General features: G+C 46.4%; 1 protein-coding gene and 1 long non-coding RNA gene across 6 annotated transcripts in view; one reads left to right on the forward strand and one right to left on the reverse strand.

Moving 5' to 3' along the window:
- The first annotated feature begins 72 nt into the window (after positions 1 to 72).
- On the forward strand, positions 73 to 16,618 carry LOC310675838. 2 transcript variants are annotated; one of them, XR_014510214.1, is made up of 3 exons: positions 73 to 1,663; positions 1,946 to 3,663; positions 15,848 to 16,618. It is a non-coding gene; the product is annotated as an uncharacterized lncRNA (long non-coding RNA). The 2 variants fall into 2 exon arrangements; XR_014510215.1 differs by lacking the exon at positions 15,848 to 16,618 and having other exon boundaries at positions 1,946 to 3,901.
- GRM5 (glutamate metabotropic receptor 5) overlaps positions 4,209 to 17,412 on the reverse strand; it is a 247,489-nt gene continuing 234,285 nt past the window's right edge. For 3 of the 4 annotated variants that reach the window (XM_083436136.1, XM_083436134.1, XM_083436135.1), the window contains one exon: positions 4,209 to 5,103. In XM_083436136.1, coding sequence (XP_083292262.1) covers positions 4,248 to 5,103 — 856 coding nt within the window. In that variant the 3' untranslated portion in view covers positions 4,209 to 4,247. The remainder of the gene's footprint in view (positions 5,104 to 17,412) is intronic. The other variant, XM_083436137.1, reaches the window with a different exon arrangement.

Genomic DNA, 17,412 nt, shown 5'->3' on the forward strand with positions numbered 1-17,412 from the left:
CCAGTTAGACTAATCATCTACTTCCCATTTGGACTGCACTGAGAAAGATCCTGATCCCTACACTCTCATGTTTGACACCTTGTCCTCAATTCTCAACCGGCCAATAATGATCTCACATGTGCTCTTATGCAGATTGAATATGAGCACACACAGCACGGCTGTGCACCAAGACAACCAAAATCTATGCCCTATTGCTCTGAACCTCGATTGGGCTATTTTCCATTTCCTACATTCAGGGTACCATTTGCAACTCAAGTAGGCCATGATATGTCTACGCATTGCCCTAGAACCCTGCGCATTGCAGAGGATCCTGGGCCATATTATAGAGGACACACCCAAGTCACATGGGACACTGCCCAGACCTGTTGGGCCTGCAACATCTTATTGCATTTTGTCAAGAGGCCCTCAAAGCCCTGCTGATGGGCTGCATTGCAGTTTTGTGGACTAGTTGGATCTCCTGCAGGGATGGGGAACCAGTGACCTGCCATATCTGTCTGCACTTCAACCCCCATAGTCCCTGATCATGGACTTTGCTGGCTGGGACTTAGGAGAGTTGGGAGTTGAACATCAACTGGAGGACCAAAGGAGCTTCTCCACCCCTGAACTGGTGGCCCATTATATTAGCCCCATTTTTTCTTCGTTTTCAACACAACACCAGGAATGACCAGTGTAGTGGGACATCATCTCTGCAAAGTACCTGGATGGGGTAGCGCAGGGTGGTGTGGACCCATTGGTGGGAATGCTGAATTTGCTCTGCTTCTGAGTGCTCACCCCCTGATCTGATTGCTGCCTTGCCCCATCTCCATCCAGCCTTGTGAGGGCAACTCCACAGCTCTGCCCCACAACACTGGCTTCTATTGCATTGCACATTCATTGTTCAGTGAAATAAAGAATGAATTTTAAATCCATGTCTCTCCCTCCCCACCCTTCTATATATTTAGATTTCACAGGGCGGCCTCCACCTTCTTCTGTTGTTCCTCATCTCCCCGTTCTTCCCTTTGGACTTCAGGAAACACAACTTCCTTATGAAGTCAATGCCAGATTCCATGGAATCCCATGTAGCCCATGACTTCACGGGAACACAGGTGTACTGAGTCAGCCCACTAATCCACCCAGCGCATAAGAGCATAAGAGGAGCTTGCTGGATCAGGCCAATGGTCCCAAAGCAGATGCCTGTAGGACCTTGGAAGCAGGATCTGAGCACAGGAGCACTTTCCCCTCCGGTGGTTTGCAGCACCTGGTGTTCAAAAGCATTCCTGCCTCTGTGGAGGCAGAGCTCCGTGTACCTTACTCAGGCTGGCAGGAGGCCTCCAGGCTTTCAAGCAGGCTTCTCCCCCAGTCCTACCTGGAGATGCTGGGGACTGAAGCAGGGATCCTCTGCATGCAAAACAGATGCACTGCCATTGAGCCATGGTCCTTTGCACCAATCGAAATGGGTGGCATGGTGTCTTTATTGCTTACTTATTTAACTGCTGAATGGTTGCCTTCTCTCTCCCCGAAAATGCGGGGCAGAGAACATTTCAAAACACAAATTCCTTAGCAGCCTCTAGCAACTTTAATCATGGGTCTCTATCTCATATATATATAGGAATTTGTTTTTTGAAATGTTCTCTGCCCCGCATTTTTGGGGAGAGAGAAGGCAACCATTCAGCAGTTAAATGTTGTTGTTGTTTAGTCGTTTAGTCGTGTCCGACTCTTCGTGACCCCATGGACCAGAGCACACCAGGCACTCCTGTCTTCCACTGCCACCCACAGTTTGGTCAGATTCATGTTTGTAGCTTCGAGAACACTGTCTAACCATCTCGTCCTCTGCCGTCCCCTTCTCCTTGCGCCCTCCATCTTTCCCAACATCAGGGTCTTTTCCAGTGAGTCTTCTCTTCTCATGAGGTGGCCAAAGTATTGGAGCCTCAGCTTCACGATCTGTCCTTCACAGCAGTTAAATAAGTAAGCAATAAAGACACCATGCCACCCATTTCGATGGATATATATATAGACATAAACCAATTTCCTGAGCTATCCAGAGCAAATAAACATGGCCGAAAGGTACAAGTGAAAGAACGTTTTCACATAGCAAATATCTACCACAAGATTTAGTGATGGCTTCCGACTGGTCAGCTTGAGAAAGGGGATTAGATAGACGGAAGGAGGGCAAGTCTATCAATGGCTATGAGTCATGATGGCATGATGCTTCCATGTTCAGAAGCAGGTCCTCCCCTACTTGCACTTATTCACATGTATGTTCTCTGAATGGATAATGTATGAATGAAGAGGGCTTTGACCTTGCCAAAGGGGAGGTAGACATTTTGCTGGGGATGCCGTTCCACTTCTCCAGCAACAAAACCAAAGCCTTGATCTGGACCTAGCTTGGCAACCCACCCCATAATGATCACACCCACGCGCCCGCCATTTCCCCAATCCACATGGCAAATGGCACACCCAAAAGCGATGGCTTCAAGAAACTTCCAATGCGATGGCTGTATTATGAGAAGCAGCCCGTCACGCCAGAAACGTAACCCACAACATTCCCTCCAGCCATTGCTCATTCTTGTGCATGGCCCACGATCCAGGAAACTGAAGGAGGACAGAGGGAGCAAAGTCACATCATGAATCGGTTGCCTGCTTTAACACCCTGAAAAAGTTGGTGTGTTTGTGTGCGCCATCTCTATAAAGGAAAGAAAGCCTAAAATCTGTGGAAAACTGATGGTTGCCCTGTTGGCCAAACAGTACCGAGAATTAATCCTGAAAGGGCACGCAGCCTCTCAAATTGCAGTTGCAATTGATTGGCAGAGCACTAAGCTTGCACTCATCTCTCCCAATTAAAAGATGTGTTGGGAGGGACCAGGAAGGAAGTCCCACCTCCCCTGACAACTGTCCACATCTCCCTAGGGAGACCCACCTCTCTGATTAAGAACAACAACTCATAGGAACACAGGAAGCTGCCTTATACTGAGTCAGTCCATTGGTCCTCCTAGCTCAGTATTGTCTACACTGATTGGCAGAAGCTTCCTGGGATTTCAGACAGGGTTCTCTTCCAGCCCTAGAACCTGGGACCTTCTACATGCAAAGCAATGCTCTGTCACTGAGCTGCGGCCCTTCCCTGCTCCTCGAGAACAATATCAGACAACTAACCCCTTTCCTTATGACTAAAAGACCTTTGAGCCTGGTAAAAATTTCAAACTGGCAATGTTAATGTAAGAATTTCCATAAAAATGTGTGGATTTCACTTGGGAAACACAGCTATGCTATAATAGCTCCACAGCGTCGCTAGAAAGAGAATATTCACCTCAACATTTGCCCTGGTAAGGGAATTACAAAACAGTACTCCATAAAATATTATTATTAATATTGTTATTATTAATTTTCTTTTTTGCTACTCCATTATTGGTTGGCAACACGGTGAAATAGTCAGGAAAATCCTCCTGGAATTTTGTCGCTCTGGAGGTGAATCCAATGTTAACAAAGAAAAAAAAAATTCTTTTAGATACTTAACTGAAGAGATTATTATTACTTTTCCTCATAAACAAATCTGTCGGATGAGAAGTCGTTTGGAAAGCCCTCTGTGACTGCAGTCATCCGCTGCAAAGCATCAACTTACGTCTGTCAACACGCGGAGGACCCATAACGTTTTAGCCAAAAAAAATGGTTAGCAGTTAGAGAGAACAGGTGGCTATTGGTTGAGATCTTCATTTAAAAAAACCCAAACAAATGCCTTGAACCAAAAAAAGGAGCTGGATTTGTTTTGGTCCCAGATCTTAAGTCTCTTAGAAAATGTACATTCAACGTTTTGGTCTTCCGTTTTCTTGATAAAAGGTCAAGGTTCACTTCTGGGTTAAGGAATCCAAGTAAACAAACGCTGGACGGTTGCTTAAGGTCAACCTTCCTTTTCACACTCTCTCTCCGATATGCGTTGTCGACGGTTCATTGTTATATACTAATGCAAAGCACTTGGTATGTGATTTAAGAGACTCCTTATAAGCCCTCAAAGATAGGTGCAGTTTTTTTTATCTCATTTAAAAGCCCATGTTTTTAAGGCCACAAAGATCTGCTAACAGTTTTTTTATTATTATTTTGTGTGTGTTTAAAGAGCGTAACTCGCCTTTCCCTTTCCTGCTTCCGTGTTTTATTATTTATTCGAGGTGACCCAATACTCTCATTTGTGTCTGTAAACACTGGAGATCTCGGAGGGTTGTCCTCCCGTCTCTGTCGTCTTGAAGCTGTAGAGATCCAAGGTTGAACGTGAGCTACATTCACAAAGAAGAAGAACTCTGAGCATAATCTCTTATCATAAGCGAATCGTATTTTGGCGAAGAGGGGATACACAGGGCGGATTCGGAGGCCGGGGAACTGGGCGAAGCGCTCCCGGAGTCGACAGAGTCCCTGAAGGGGGAGGGAGGCGTCAAAGCCACCAACTCTTCCAGGTCTGGCTTTGGCGCTGCTGGTGTTCCTGCCGAAGGGCCCTCTTTGACGCTGCCGCAGGACGGCTTCCGGGCCGACTGAGATGCGCCGTTGACCTCGATGGCAGGGAGAGGCTGGATCTCTGCAAAGGTCGTCATGGTGGTGGGAAGCTGGATTTCTTTCGGGATCAGGTAGGAAGAGCACAGAGGGGTGGCCACCATGGCTCCCGGCGTGGTGGTGGAGAGCATCATGGAGTTGAGTTCGCTGATGTTGGCGGTGAAGCGGGTCACCACGCTGCTGATCTGCTCCATCAGGGAGCCTTGGGAGGAGCTGCTCCTCTGGGTTTGCTCTGTCTGGAATGTTGGGACGTCGTCCTCCGTCCGGCTGAGCGAGGCGGTCCTCTGGCTGATGGTGCTGATGGGGGAAGGGGTCTGAGCTCGGTACTGAGCCGGGTAGTGCTCCTCTGCTTCGGAGACGTCGTAAAGCGGTTTGGCACTGGACTCTGGGAGCGGGACGGTGAGTGTGGCGCCGCTGCTGCCGCCGCCGCTGTGCTGGCTGCTGGCTGTGCTTTTGGAGAAAGGCTTGATCACGGCCGTTTGGTTGGGGTTCTCCTTCTTGTTGATATGAACGGAAAGCCTCTGCCAGAGGTGGGCTCCCCTGCTTGTGCTCTTCTCGTTCTGGGCCCATGTGACCGATTTCCCATTGGAGCTGCAAAACAAGGAAGAGAGAGAAAGAGAGAGAAGGAACTTAAGGTTCATATCTAAGGGAGCTATTAACAGCAGGGCCATCACAAGTGGCTGGCCAGCTTAGGCAATGTTCTGATAGCCCCAAGAGTTTGGAACGCCCATTTGCCAGCTTACCCCAGCCATGATGCTACTCAGCATTCGACCCATTACAGCAAACAGTGTTGCCTCCTTTGAATGGGAGCCAAGCTCATCTGCAGTGGCCACCTACCATTTTGGGTTACCCAAAACGCCACATGCTGGCACACAGATCTATGAAATGTATTGATTTCAGAGATCTATGGTCTAGGGTGATGCGTTTGGGGTCGCTTAAGACAGCAGGCAGCCCCCATAGATGGCAGCTGAGATTAGCTCCCGTTCAAAATCACCAGCACCCATCCAACACTGAAGCCCCCCATGGAAGGCAGTGAATGGCGTCAGTAGCAGAAAAACATGCGGCGCCAGACATTGCAAACAGGGCTGTGCCCAAACCTCACTCTGTGTGTGCGTGTGTGTGTTGGACAGTGGAGAAGCAACGCTGGCATCACACCAAGGGCCCCCATTGAAGTCTGGTGCCAGTGCTGAATAAACATGTCAGAATCACAGCGCCCAGGTGTCATTCCCGAAAGCTAACTGAACTAAATTTGCTAGCTGCTATCGAAAGAAGCAAGTGTCAAGATAAGTATAAGCAAATGCTGTAGTCATCAATCAGCCTTGAAATGAACCATCATGGTACCCAAATGAAACCAGGTAGCCACCAATGGCTTCTACTGCATTCTAGAGAATGCAGAGGATTTTTCGGACATCACAGAATCGTGGAGTTGAAAGGCTTCTTGCACACCATCTAGTTCAACCCTCTGCTCTGTGCATGGAAAAGAGAGTATTGCAAGGAGACAGCTGTACAGCAGGTCCTCCTGAAGCTGCTGAACTACAACTCCCATCAGTCCCAGAAAGAATGGCCAATGACCAGGGGTGATGGGAGCTGTAGTTCAGCAACATCTGGGGAATCAATGGTTGCCTGCAACTGCTGTACAGCCTCTCCTTGAAGACCTCCAGTTTGGAACAAAACCCACCACCTCTCCAGGTAAGCAATTCCATTGTCAAACTGCTCTTACCATCAAGGAGCTTCTCAGAATGCTCAACTGAAATTTAGCCTCCTGTAACATAAGGTCTACCTCTGTCCTCTGGGCAACAAAGAACAAGTCTTGGCTTTCTTCTTCTATGCAACTGTCCTACAAGTATTTGAAGAGGGCCATCATGTCTCCTCTCCACCTGGGCTATGAGGAGCAAGCCACTATGTCCATTTCACCTATGATGAAATGTTTCTGGGTCCATTCGTACAGACAAGAATGTGGAGAAGCATCCTTTTCATCGGCAGAGATACCTTACAGTTCACACAGCTGTTTCAAGCCTTCTCTGCTCTGGCACACACACACAAATCCATGTAAACAAATTACACATTATTAACCAGCAATCCACATCATGGAGCATCTCCAAAGTATAAACTGTTAAGCAATGGCTGAGACAAAACAAACATGCCTGAGGCTGCAAAATGGTTCGCAGACTCATCCACCTAGACAATCTTCTTATTGTAGAGTGGCCACCTCTACCGAGAACTGCACCACACACAATAACGTATCACACACACTACACACAAATGCACAACCACTTCCCTCAAGATCAGGGGAAACAATGCATGGACCAGTCGTCTGGATTTACACACTGCAGGCACATACATCACAAGACACATTGTGGAGGTGGCTCTGGTGAAACAGGGGATTATGCCAGTAGTGAAATCCTTCTTCAACACTTGACAAGCTCATACAGTACAAGTGGTCACATGTGTTCTGCAGTCGATGTAGACTGCATTCACATAGCCATTTATTCCATTTCACTAATTGTTAATTTCTGTATTATATCTGAGCTTTTCTATGACTTTTGGAATAGTGGAAGTTTAACACTCCTTTCTGTGTTCATCGGTTCCAGAAAAGAAAAGAAAACCATTTGCAACCCAATTAACCCAAAGAATTGTGGGAGTGATGAAATTTGGGGCGGCATATGGCATACCTGTATGCAGTCCCTTCCATTTGTTTTCATAGGAAATCATAGGGGGTCCCAGGCATGCAGGTACATAAAGGATGGAGGAGTAGAGACATTGTCCAATGATGCTCCTTGTTTTGCCACACCACACCCACTGGTGCGAATGCACTTCTGTGCAATATGTGCCTGTACCAGTCAGGAAGTGACTGTTCCATAACGCAAAAGGTACTGCAGTATGGAAGCAATGTTCAAAAATTGGACTGAAGTGCTAGCATTAGGATCAGGAAAACTAATGCAACATTCCCCGTGTTTGAATGTACCTGTAGAGAAAGCCACTTCCATCCTGCAGAGGGGGTGGGATTGCGGGCGTCGCAGCCCCACCACGCATGCGGGGCTGGAGTCCAGCCCCTGCGTGATTGGGGGAATCCCTGGCCGCGTCACCCCCGGCCAGCCAATCGGCTGGCTTTGGGGGCATGACCTGCCCGATTTAAACGTAGGTGCGGCCAGGGATCTCCCTCTTTCCCCGCATACCAGCTGTTCCTGTTTCCCGCCCTTTAAGGTTTTTGTTCCTTGACCTTGCTATGGACCTTGACTGGTCACCATTGAGGGACCAGGTAGGAATTTTTCCACTTGGCAAATTGGCACCAGCCAATGGTTTTCGCCTACCTCATAGCAAATTGTCACAACTTTCTTGGTATTGGCGGTTAGGCATTGGTATTGGCATTGTTTTGTGGATGGAAGAGGGCAGGAAGCACCATCACCTGCCCCACATATTGAAGGGTAGTCCGATAAAGGATTCCGGGGTGTGTGGCCCTGTCCAAAGCCTAGGGGGGTGAGGGCCTAAGGCATGCCCATGATCGGTGACCCCGGAGGAGTTCCTAGTTGATGTGCATCAGCAGGACTCCCCCTACTGGCGGTTTACCCCTCCTGGACTTCAAGCAGATATAGTCGGTTAGGACCAATGCCTAAGCCAATACCATACATCACCTGTAACCAATAAAGTTGTGGCCTTATTTAGCCCATTAACCTTAATAATTGTGTCATGTGTCTTTATTTCCACTGGGTGGGGGGACTCACCATGCAACTGTGTTTTACATGTAACTGGATGGGATGGGAGGAGGGTCTTTGCTGTCAAAAGTTCAGGTAAGAGGGAGCAGGAGGATGAAATGTTGGTTAACGGAGTAGCTGGGATTTGTGAGTTAATGCAGTTAGTAGTTCTGGGACCAGAGTGGAGTATGGATGGGCACTGGTGGAGGAAGGGGGCACTCAGGGTGTGTGGCCCACCCCAGGTGTCATCCCTGAGGGGATGGGATTCTTAGACTAGAAATAAGTCTAGGAAATTAGACCTCTGCTTCTGGAAGTTTATGTGTAAAGAGAAGAATCAAGAAAACCAGAGAAGTGGGGAGAGAGGAAATACTCACTCTCCGAGAAACTTAGTTGGAAATTTACTTGTTTTCCATTCCCACATGAATTTAATTTCTTGATTCCTGGCCGATCTTTCATGGATTTTGTAGTTTAAGGGTTTATTGTCATCTTTATTAATATCTCTCCCAGACCAGAATTCAATGCGGCATCACACAAATGAAACCAAACTAGGGGAAGATATTTGAGAGAGGCTTCCCAAACTGAATCGGTGAGCATCATCACAGAAGGTCCTCACCTCATGGGATTCCTATGGTTTTCCATGGGGAAGAGGCAGGGGAATATCTGCATGGGATATTCCCCGTAGGGAAACTCACATGCTTGCGGGCTGTGGACTTAGATTCATTGTCTCAATCGACAGCTATGGGGTCATTTCAAAGTGTTGGTGTTGACCTTTAAAGCCCTAAACAGCTTCGGCCCTGTATACCTGAAGGAGCATCTCTACCCCCATCATCCAATCCGGACACACAGGTCCATCTCCGAGGGCCTTCTGGCGGTTCCCTCACTGAAAGATGTGAAGCTACAGGGAACCAGGCAGAGGGCCTTCTTGGTAGTGGCACCCACCCTGTGGAACGCCCTCCCATCAGATATCAAGAAGACGAGTAATTATATAACCTTTAGGAAACATCTGGATGCAGCCATTTTTATGGTTTGCTGTTTTATTATGTTTTTATATATGCTGGAAGCTGCCCAGAGTGGCTAGGGAAACCTAGTCAGATGGGCAGGCTACAAATAATAACATTATTATTACAGTGCGGGGGGAAATGCAGCTAAATGCCCCTCCCCAAAGCAAGGTAGGCACAGTGAGGCTGTGACATGTGTTATTATGATGGTCTTTCTCATTCACCCTGAGATTAGGGTTTGGGTTTCCTGACCTGGGACCTCCAGACTGTTTAGAACGCTGGAATAGAGAGAGTTAGCAGTCTTTTGCTGAGGAAGTCTTGCGTGCATATATTCATTTCCCTCACGTAGTGTCCAGCTAGGTTCTGAGAGGATTGTCCAGCCATTCAGGGTGACTACACAACTGGCCTTGTTGGGAGCTAATTGCCTAATTACAGGCCACCTGCTCGACAGAGCAGAAGTGTGTCATTTAATAGCCAGGGAGGCACTGAGTCTCCTGTCAGCGGCTGCCACCCCAAGCTGGGCTCTTTGCCATGTCCATATATCGAAAGTGCCAGACTGGTTCCTTTTCTTTCATTCTTTCTTTTTTTACTGTAGAGCTCTGTGTCACGTTCATGTAGCAAATTAAGCCTCTTCGCTCCCTAAAGTGCGTCAGTCATAAAAACCAGTGGCATTTCCAGGAAATTGGAGGCAGAAGGCCATTTTTAAATTCCCTTCTCCCACCCACCCCTACCCAAATAGGCCTCGGGACGCATGTGTCACTCCCTTTGCCCATCCGGGAGGTTTAACTGAGGGGGTCAGTCAGATCGCATCACTGGCTTTCTCGCTGAGGGAAAACAAAGCGACGTTTGACAAACATGCAAAAGTCATTGTCCCTCCTCTAATACTGATGGCAGCTTTCCACAGAATGCAGTCCCAATGCTTTTCATCCCTCGAATAATCTTTCACCTTCGTCATCCCTGTCACAAGGTGTCCTTATTGCTGTTAAGATTTTGGTTGGGTTTTCCATCCCTTGCCAAACTCACAGGCAGGCAAGCACGTCTCTCTCTCTCTCTCTCTCTCTCTCTCCCTCCCTCCCTCCTTCCTTTTCTCTCTCTCTAACCCACAGAGGAATGGGTGAATCTGACATTTTTTGTTTCTCTCAATTTCCTTTTTTTTTTTTTTTGCATTTTTGCATATTTTCACATGTTTCTTTCCCCCTTTTTAAAGGTCTCATGAAAATTCATCATAGCTTTTGTTTCTCCTATCCATAGCTGTCAACGTTTTCCTTTTTTAAAAGGGAAATTCCCTTATTCCGAGTAGGATTCCTCGCAAGAAAAGGGAAAAATTGACAGCTATGCTCCTATCATGCCTTTTCCCCACAGTGGGACATAGGAAACTTCCTCATACTGAATCAGGCCTAACTCAACATTGTCTTCACTGACTGGCAGAAGCTCTCCAGGGTTTCAGCAGGGGACATTCCCATTCCTAACTGGAGATGCCAGGACTTGAACCTGGGACTTTCTGCATGCAAAGCAGAGCCTCCACCATAGAGCTATGGGCTGCCCCCCTCCCCACATATCTTTGTTACTTGAGTCAGGACAACCCAGGTACATTCTCAGAAGCCCCTTCGCGCATTCAGCACTTGCGCATGCCGAATGCTTGAACAGAAATAACAAAGGAAGATTTCTGCTGGCTCAGGCTGATGGCCCATTATGCCATGAAATCATTCAATCGCGGAATTGGAGAATTGGAAGGGACCCGAGCATCATCTAGTCCAACCCCCTTCAATGTGGGACTCTTTTGACCAATGTGGGGCTCAAACCTACAACCCTGAGGTTAAGCGTCTCATGCTCTACCGACTGAGCTATCCAGCACCGTGTTATGACAGCAGCTGACAAATGCCCGTGGAAAGCCCTGAGGGCAACAGCACTCTCCCCTCTTGCAATTCCCAGGAATTCGGGGGCATCAATATCTCATTGAATGTGCAGCATTTTCTGGCAAACTCACTGCTGTAAAAAATCTCTGCACCTTTGTAATTATTTTTTAAAGAGCGCAGATGAGTGCTTATAGCGGTGGATAAATCAAGTTAAAATGCTGTTTTTCTCCTCCTCCTCCTCTGCAGTTGCAGCTGCAAGATAGTAAAAGTCACCTTAGGCTTTCATTTGGGAGAAAAAAGACACTCAGAGCTTTGGCTGGAGGCGCGAGCCTACCATAAAAACAAACAGCAGCATAGCTCAGTAGTGTCTCAGATCTGCCTAGCTGCCAAGCTATATAAGGGCTTGCGACATGCAGGCTGAACAAGCCAGGCTTTGCACAAGAAAGACATGCCAAGTGATGGAACACACAGCGTCCCCGGTTCAGTTCCCAGCCTGTCCTGGGAAAATCTGGTACGCTGCCATTGGTCAGCGCAGACAGTGCTGCCCTAGAGGACCAATGGCCTGACTCTGCATAAAGCAATTGAATGGGTTTTTATGAGTTGGGAGAAACCTGAGACGTCATGTAGTGGAACCCCCTGCTCAATGGAGCAATCTTGCAACTACAACAGGGCCAGGGCCAGGGCCTTCTCAGTGATGGCTCCAACCTGGTGGAATGCTCTGTCCCATGAGACCAGGGCCCTGCAGGATTTAACCTCCTTCCGTCGGGCCTGTAAGACAGAGTTATTCCTCCTGGCTTTCAACTTGAACTTAGCCTGATCTTTTATTGCCCTTCCTCCCCTCCCCTCCCCTTTTTATGAAGACTACCCGCTCTGGGATCCCACAGCTAATTCTCTCCTGGTCTCCTCGCTGGCCCAAATAGGACTAATTTAGCCAGCTAGCCCTGGTGATCATCTAATGTTTATTGGATGGATTACCCACCTAAATTGATTTTTGAATTCTGAATTTATTGTTATTCACATTTTATACTGTATTTTATGCTGTTTTTTTTGTTGCATCAATTAAGTGTTTTAAATTTGTTGTTAGCCGTCCTGAGCCCGGTTTTCTGAACCAGGAAGGCCAGGTTAAATAAATAATTTATTATTATTATTATTATTATTATTATTATTATTATTATTATTATAACAACCCTCTGCTTAAAATACCTCCATCGAAGGTCTAGAAAACCCTGTTAGGCCTGAACAGGAAATATAAACATTAGTAGGAGGCAGGAGACCAAACGCCCAACTAGTCCAGCGCCCTTTTGTTGAAGGAGCCTGTGAGAAGCCCTCAGCAGTTCTTTCCCCATTTGTGCCCCCCAGAAACTGGTATTCAGAGCCTTGTTGCCCCCAACAGTGTACGGAGTAGCTAGCCATATCCTCTGTTGATTTGCCTAATCCTCTTCTAAAGTTGGTGGCCATCACTACTTCCTGTGGGAGCAAATCAGCAGTGTTGTGCAATTCGCTGGCGCCCGGCGTGCATGTGCACATGCAACGGGTGGGACCAGGCACTGGGTACGCAGGGTAAACGAAATCCAGTCATGCCAGCCTAACCTTCGCTGCCGCCACTGGGTGGGCGCAGGGCACGGAGGGTTCACAGGACTGCACCACTCTGCCTGTCCGCCTGCCTATGGGTGCATCCCTCCAACACTAACCAGGCGGCCATTCAGTGAGGGGCTGGGGTTGCGGTGGTACTGCCAGACTGGGCTCTGGTACCCAGATATCCCCAATGACAGGCACCTGGGGCTATGGCCTCCTCATAGGGGAGTTACTGCAGCCCCTTGATCATTTGGGTTGCCTTTTTCGGAACCTTTACTTTCTCTACAATATCCCTTTTGATACGGGGCAGCCGCAATTGTACACAACGCCCCTACCTCTGCATGCCCCAAATTTTCTATGTTGAATGAGGAAGGTCTGAAGGGGACCTCTGCTCGTGTTTGCTTGAACATGAGTAGAAGTCTCCATGAGATTGAGAACCCTCCTTTTTCAGGGTTCCGGATCACACAGGGCTTCTACTCAACGTTAAAGCCAACAAGAGTAGTAGGTAGTCCTCTTCATACCTTCCCCATTCAGTAGGAGAAGGCCGAGATCAGAGACGGGGTGGTCTGGAGCACACATGGATGTTGTGGAAGGGGATGAGTGATTAGGACTCCATGCCTCCTCTTAGCACCCATATTTCCTGTTCAGGCATTTTACCCAAACAGAACTTAGATGTTCCTCCTTCTCTGGATTCTAGGTGTTAGAATGGATCATGCAAACCAATTTGGGCTTCAAAAGTTGGAAGCTGCGTCATGGCCATGTTGCTTACAATGATACCCTGGGAAAAGTCAATGCATCAGCTCAAACAGTAATAGGAGGCTGGCAACATCATGTTGACTGAGCTGGAAAGGTGGTTTCTCCCAAGCAATTTCCTTCCACGGAAAAGGAGCTGGAGAAAACCACAAAATGGGAGCTGTTGCACAAACATGAAACCTTTTTATGTGCATGATGTTAGTTGTTTGCAAGGCACTTTTATATTTGAGCAACAATCAGTCACAAGCCGCCCACTAATAGCTTTCACTTCCATCATCTAAAATCAATTATGTGATGGGATGTTTTATGAGGCTGTCAAAACATCGATGCCTTGGTAGCGCGGCTATGACTTTGGCTTAAAATTACCGACTTAATTAAATGCAACAAATAAGAAACGTATATCTGTCTCGCAACAGCTTGCATGAGGGTTTGTCTCTGTGATAAGTCAGCCAATCTCAATGCCTTAAATCTGGGGCAGGGAACCTACAGCCCTTCAGATGTTTCTGGGCTACGGACTCTCCTCATCCCTGAACATTGATCTTGCTGGCTGGAGCTGATGGGAGCAGGAATCCATCACCATGCAGGGAGTTAAAGGTCCTTCATCCCTGCCATGATTTATCCCCTGTTGGCACAGACAGAAAATAACTAGAACAACACAAGTTAAATATCTGTGCCTACATGAAAAGAGAAAATGGTTTCTGCTCTTCTAGCCTCCGTTCCTTCTGTTGTCACGTCCATTACTGGGTTTTATCGACATTCATATGATGAATCATAGAATCATAGAATCATAGACCACAAGGGCCATCGAGTCCAAGCCCCTGCCAAGCAGGAAACACCATCAGAGCACTCCTGACATATGGTTGTCAAGCCTCTGCTTAAAGACCTCCAAAGAAGGAGACTCCACCACACTCCTTGGCAGCAAATTCCACTGTCGAACAGCTCTTACTGTCAGGAAGTTCTTCCTAATGTTTAGGTGGAATCTTCTTTCTTGTAGTTTGGATCCATTGCTCCGTGTCCGCTTCTCTGGAGCAGCAGAAAACAACCTTTCTCCCTCCTCTATGTGACATCTTTTTATATATTTGAGCATGGCTATCATATCACCCCTTAACCTCCTCTTCTCCAGGCTAAACATGCCCAGCTCCCTTAGCCGTTCCTCATGAAGACTTGGACAATCCTTTCCCAAAAGGCAGATGTGGGGAATCTTTGGCTTTCCAGTTGTTGTAGTACCCATCATTCAGTCCCCATCATTCGCCCATACTGTACCCATCATTCGCTGGGCACTAGCCATGCTTGCTGGGGTTGATGGGAACTGTAGTCCAGCAGCATCTGGAAAGTCAAAAGTTCCCTAAACCTGACCTAAGGAATTGTGGAAACAATTGTTTTATTGGCTGCAGTGTTTATTTATCTTCTTGGTCTACACTGCGCAAAGCAAGGGAAGTACAGGATTGGTTGCCAAAGCCCGTTGTGCCAAGCCTGTGTTATCGGTGCAAAACATGAGCATTAATCCAAAGCAGGGCTGGCTGATATCTGGTTTTCAACATTGTGATATATCACCAGCTAAACATTGTGATATATCATGATGGTTGAAATAAGGATGGAGCTATGTAGAGGCATTGGCTGGCTTCACAGTTATCCCCTCTGCAGGAGGCAGGGGAGAGTTGAGCCAGCAGAGTCAAGAGGGGCTGCAGGAATTGAGAGAAGCATTGGCTGTCTTCACAGTTTCCCCCACGTTTAATTTTTTGCATAGCACATGTGCACGCACACACCATGATTCACGATATATTGCCAGCTCAAAAATTATGAAACCGATATGACAATATGGATTTCAAACCTGTTTTGGATGATATATTGCCCAGCCCGAATTCAAAGACATAAACAAGTTTCATATTCCAAACAGTCTCACAGCACACACTCACTTGTCATACAGTTGACATGGTAAGGTCATGCATCAATGCATCAATGCTCCAAAGCACTGCTGCAGATTCACCACACCAAGACTGACATGTCTGTGGCCCGCAAAGCGGAATTCTCCCACCAGATATGCATATCTAAAATTCTCTCTTGAGATTGCTGGTAGACCTTTGCTCTACCTGTGAGACTTCTGTACCAAAATTCCTTGGAAGTTAAGCCCCATTGATTTCAGGCGCATTTACCTCCATGCAAGTAGAAACGCCCTCGGCCTGTTTAATAAGATTTAAGCTAACAAATGTAGGGCATCTTCCTCAAGAGCATGCTGTCTCTCAGCTCTACTGAAATGAAATTCATCATGCTATAGAATGAACATTGGCTCTTCACTGGAGGGAAAATATACAGGACAAAGATTGCATATACTGTGGGGAAGCAGCCCCCTCCCCCCTGTCAACAGGCTAAAACGGCATATGAGTAATTGATATTTGCATGCACTTTTCTTCCCCACCAATTTGCTTCTTGTTCTTCAACTGAATTGCTGTTCTTTTTCCAGAACAGATCAATCAAGTTAGAAACGGGCACAGCCAAGACAAGAGAGAGAAAAAGAGGGAAGAGAGAGAGATGGAGGGGGCAGAGAGAGAGAGAGAGAATGCCACACAGAGAGGTTGACAAACAAACAGAAGCCGTGGATCAATCCTGAGCAGATGTGTGAACACAATCGACCACTGCTGACATCATTGAAGCCCAACGAGGGAATAAAAAGACAGAACAGCAGGGATTAAATTGATGACCTGAACAACTCAAGAGATCGCCATGGAAGGAACACCCGGGAGTCCATTAAAAAGGATTGTTATTCATTTTGAATGATGCTTTGTAGTTTATCCAAATGCTTTAGGAGAAGGTTGACTTTCGTATTTTTTTTTGTGGGGACACACACTGTTTTCCATTCCGAAATCCTGTCCACAATTTGTCACCGAGGTGGTCAGGCTCTAAAATAATGTCGGAGACATGTTGCCGTAAGAACTTGACAGTGATGGAGAACTATCATTCAGGCATATTTGGGATATTAGATGTAGCACCCAGAGAGGAATGTCAACACTAAAATGGGAAAGTCCTTTATCTCTTACGGTTTTAGCAACCAAGTTTATATTCTTTGTAAGTGACACTGTAAACTTTCTACTTCATCTTGATTAAAAGTTGGTTGAGCTGTCAGATGAGATTGCTCTAGGGCTCTGGATTTGCCTGTTCATGATTCCTGGCTAAAATGACAAATTCTACTATCTCTGGTCAGAATCTAATTTTTCACAGTGTCACGGATATTACACTATACTGTAGATGCTTTAATTTTTCTGGAATGGCTACTATCTCCAAATAAAGAACAGATCATATTTTATTTTAACAAAATCAAGTCATACCCAAATGAGGATGGTCCATGAGAAATAATTAAGGAGTTGACATTGTAAATAATTAAGTATAGTAATTTTTTGAAGGGAGTTCACAGCCCTAAAGTGAGCTTCAGAAGAATTTTGGGTAACTGATTTCAATTTTATTCAGAAGGCAGAATGGTTTGTTTTCACAAACATAGGAAGAATGTTGGGTCATTAATGTTCATGGCTACAGGTTTATCTCACATTTGGTGAAAGCTCAATTTATCATCCAAGGTCATAAAGGCACTTAAAGTTTTGTTTATCAGTTGATGGTCAATAAATTTTGGGTTAAGAGACATGTCAATGTGATAAGCTAAATATATGGATGGAATGATAGTTGTAAAAGTTGATGTATTGATATTAGAGCTGTCAAAAGGAAATTTAGAGCTTGCCATATCTGGAAGAAATATGCATGTCTCCAAGTTTATGCTGATGAAGAATTTTTAGGGAAAGTAATTTAGCAAGAATGAATAAATGTCCTTTGTGCATGTTAAAGTTGCTGGGGGAATGCTTAGAAACAAAATAGCTTGGACTGTGAATATAATTTATGAGCCAGTGACAAGTTAGCTCCACAGGAGAAGATTCTCAAAAACAGGATAAATATCATCCGAACTACTAGCTCCCTGCCATCTGAAACTCACTTGCCTGCTCCTGGGCTGGCAGCATCTGACAAGAACTAGTAAGACATAGA

This window comes from Podarcis tiliguerta, assembly GCF_965153285.1.
Source record: "Podarcis tiliguerta genome assembly, chromosome: 4".
NCBI classification, from domain to species: Eukaryota; Metazoa; Chordata; class Lepidosauria; order Squamata; family Lacertidae; genus Podarcis; species Podarcis tiliguerta.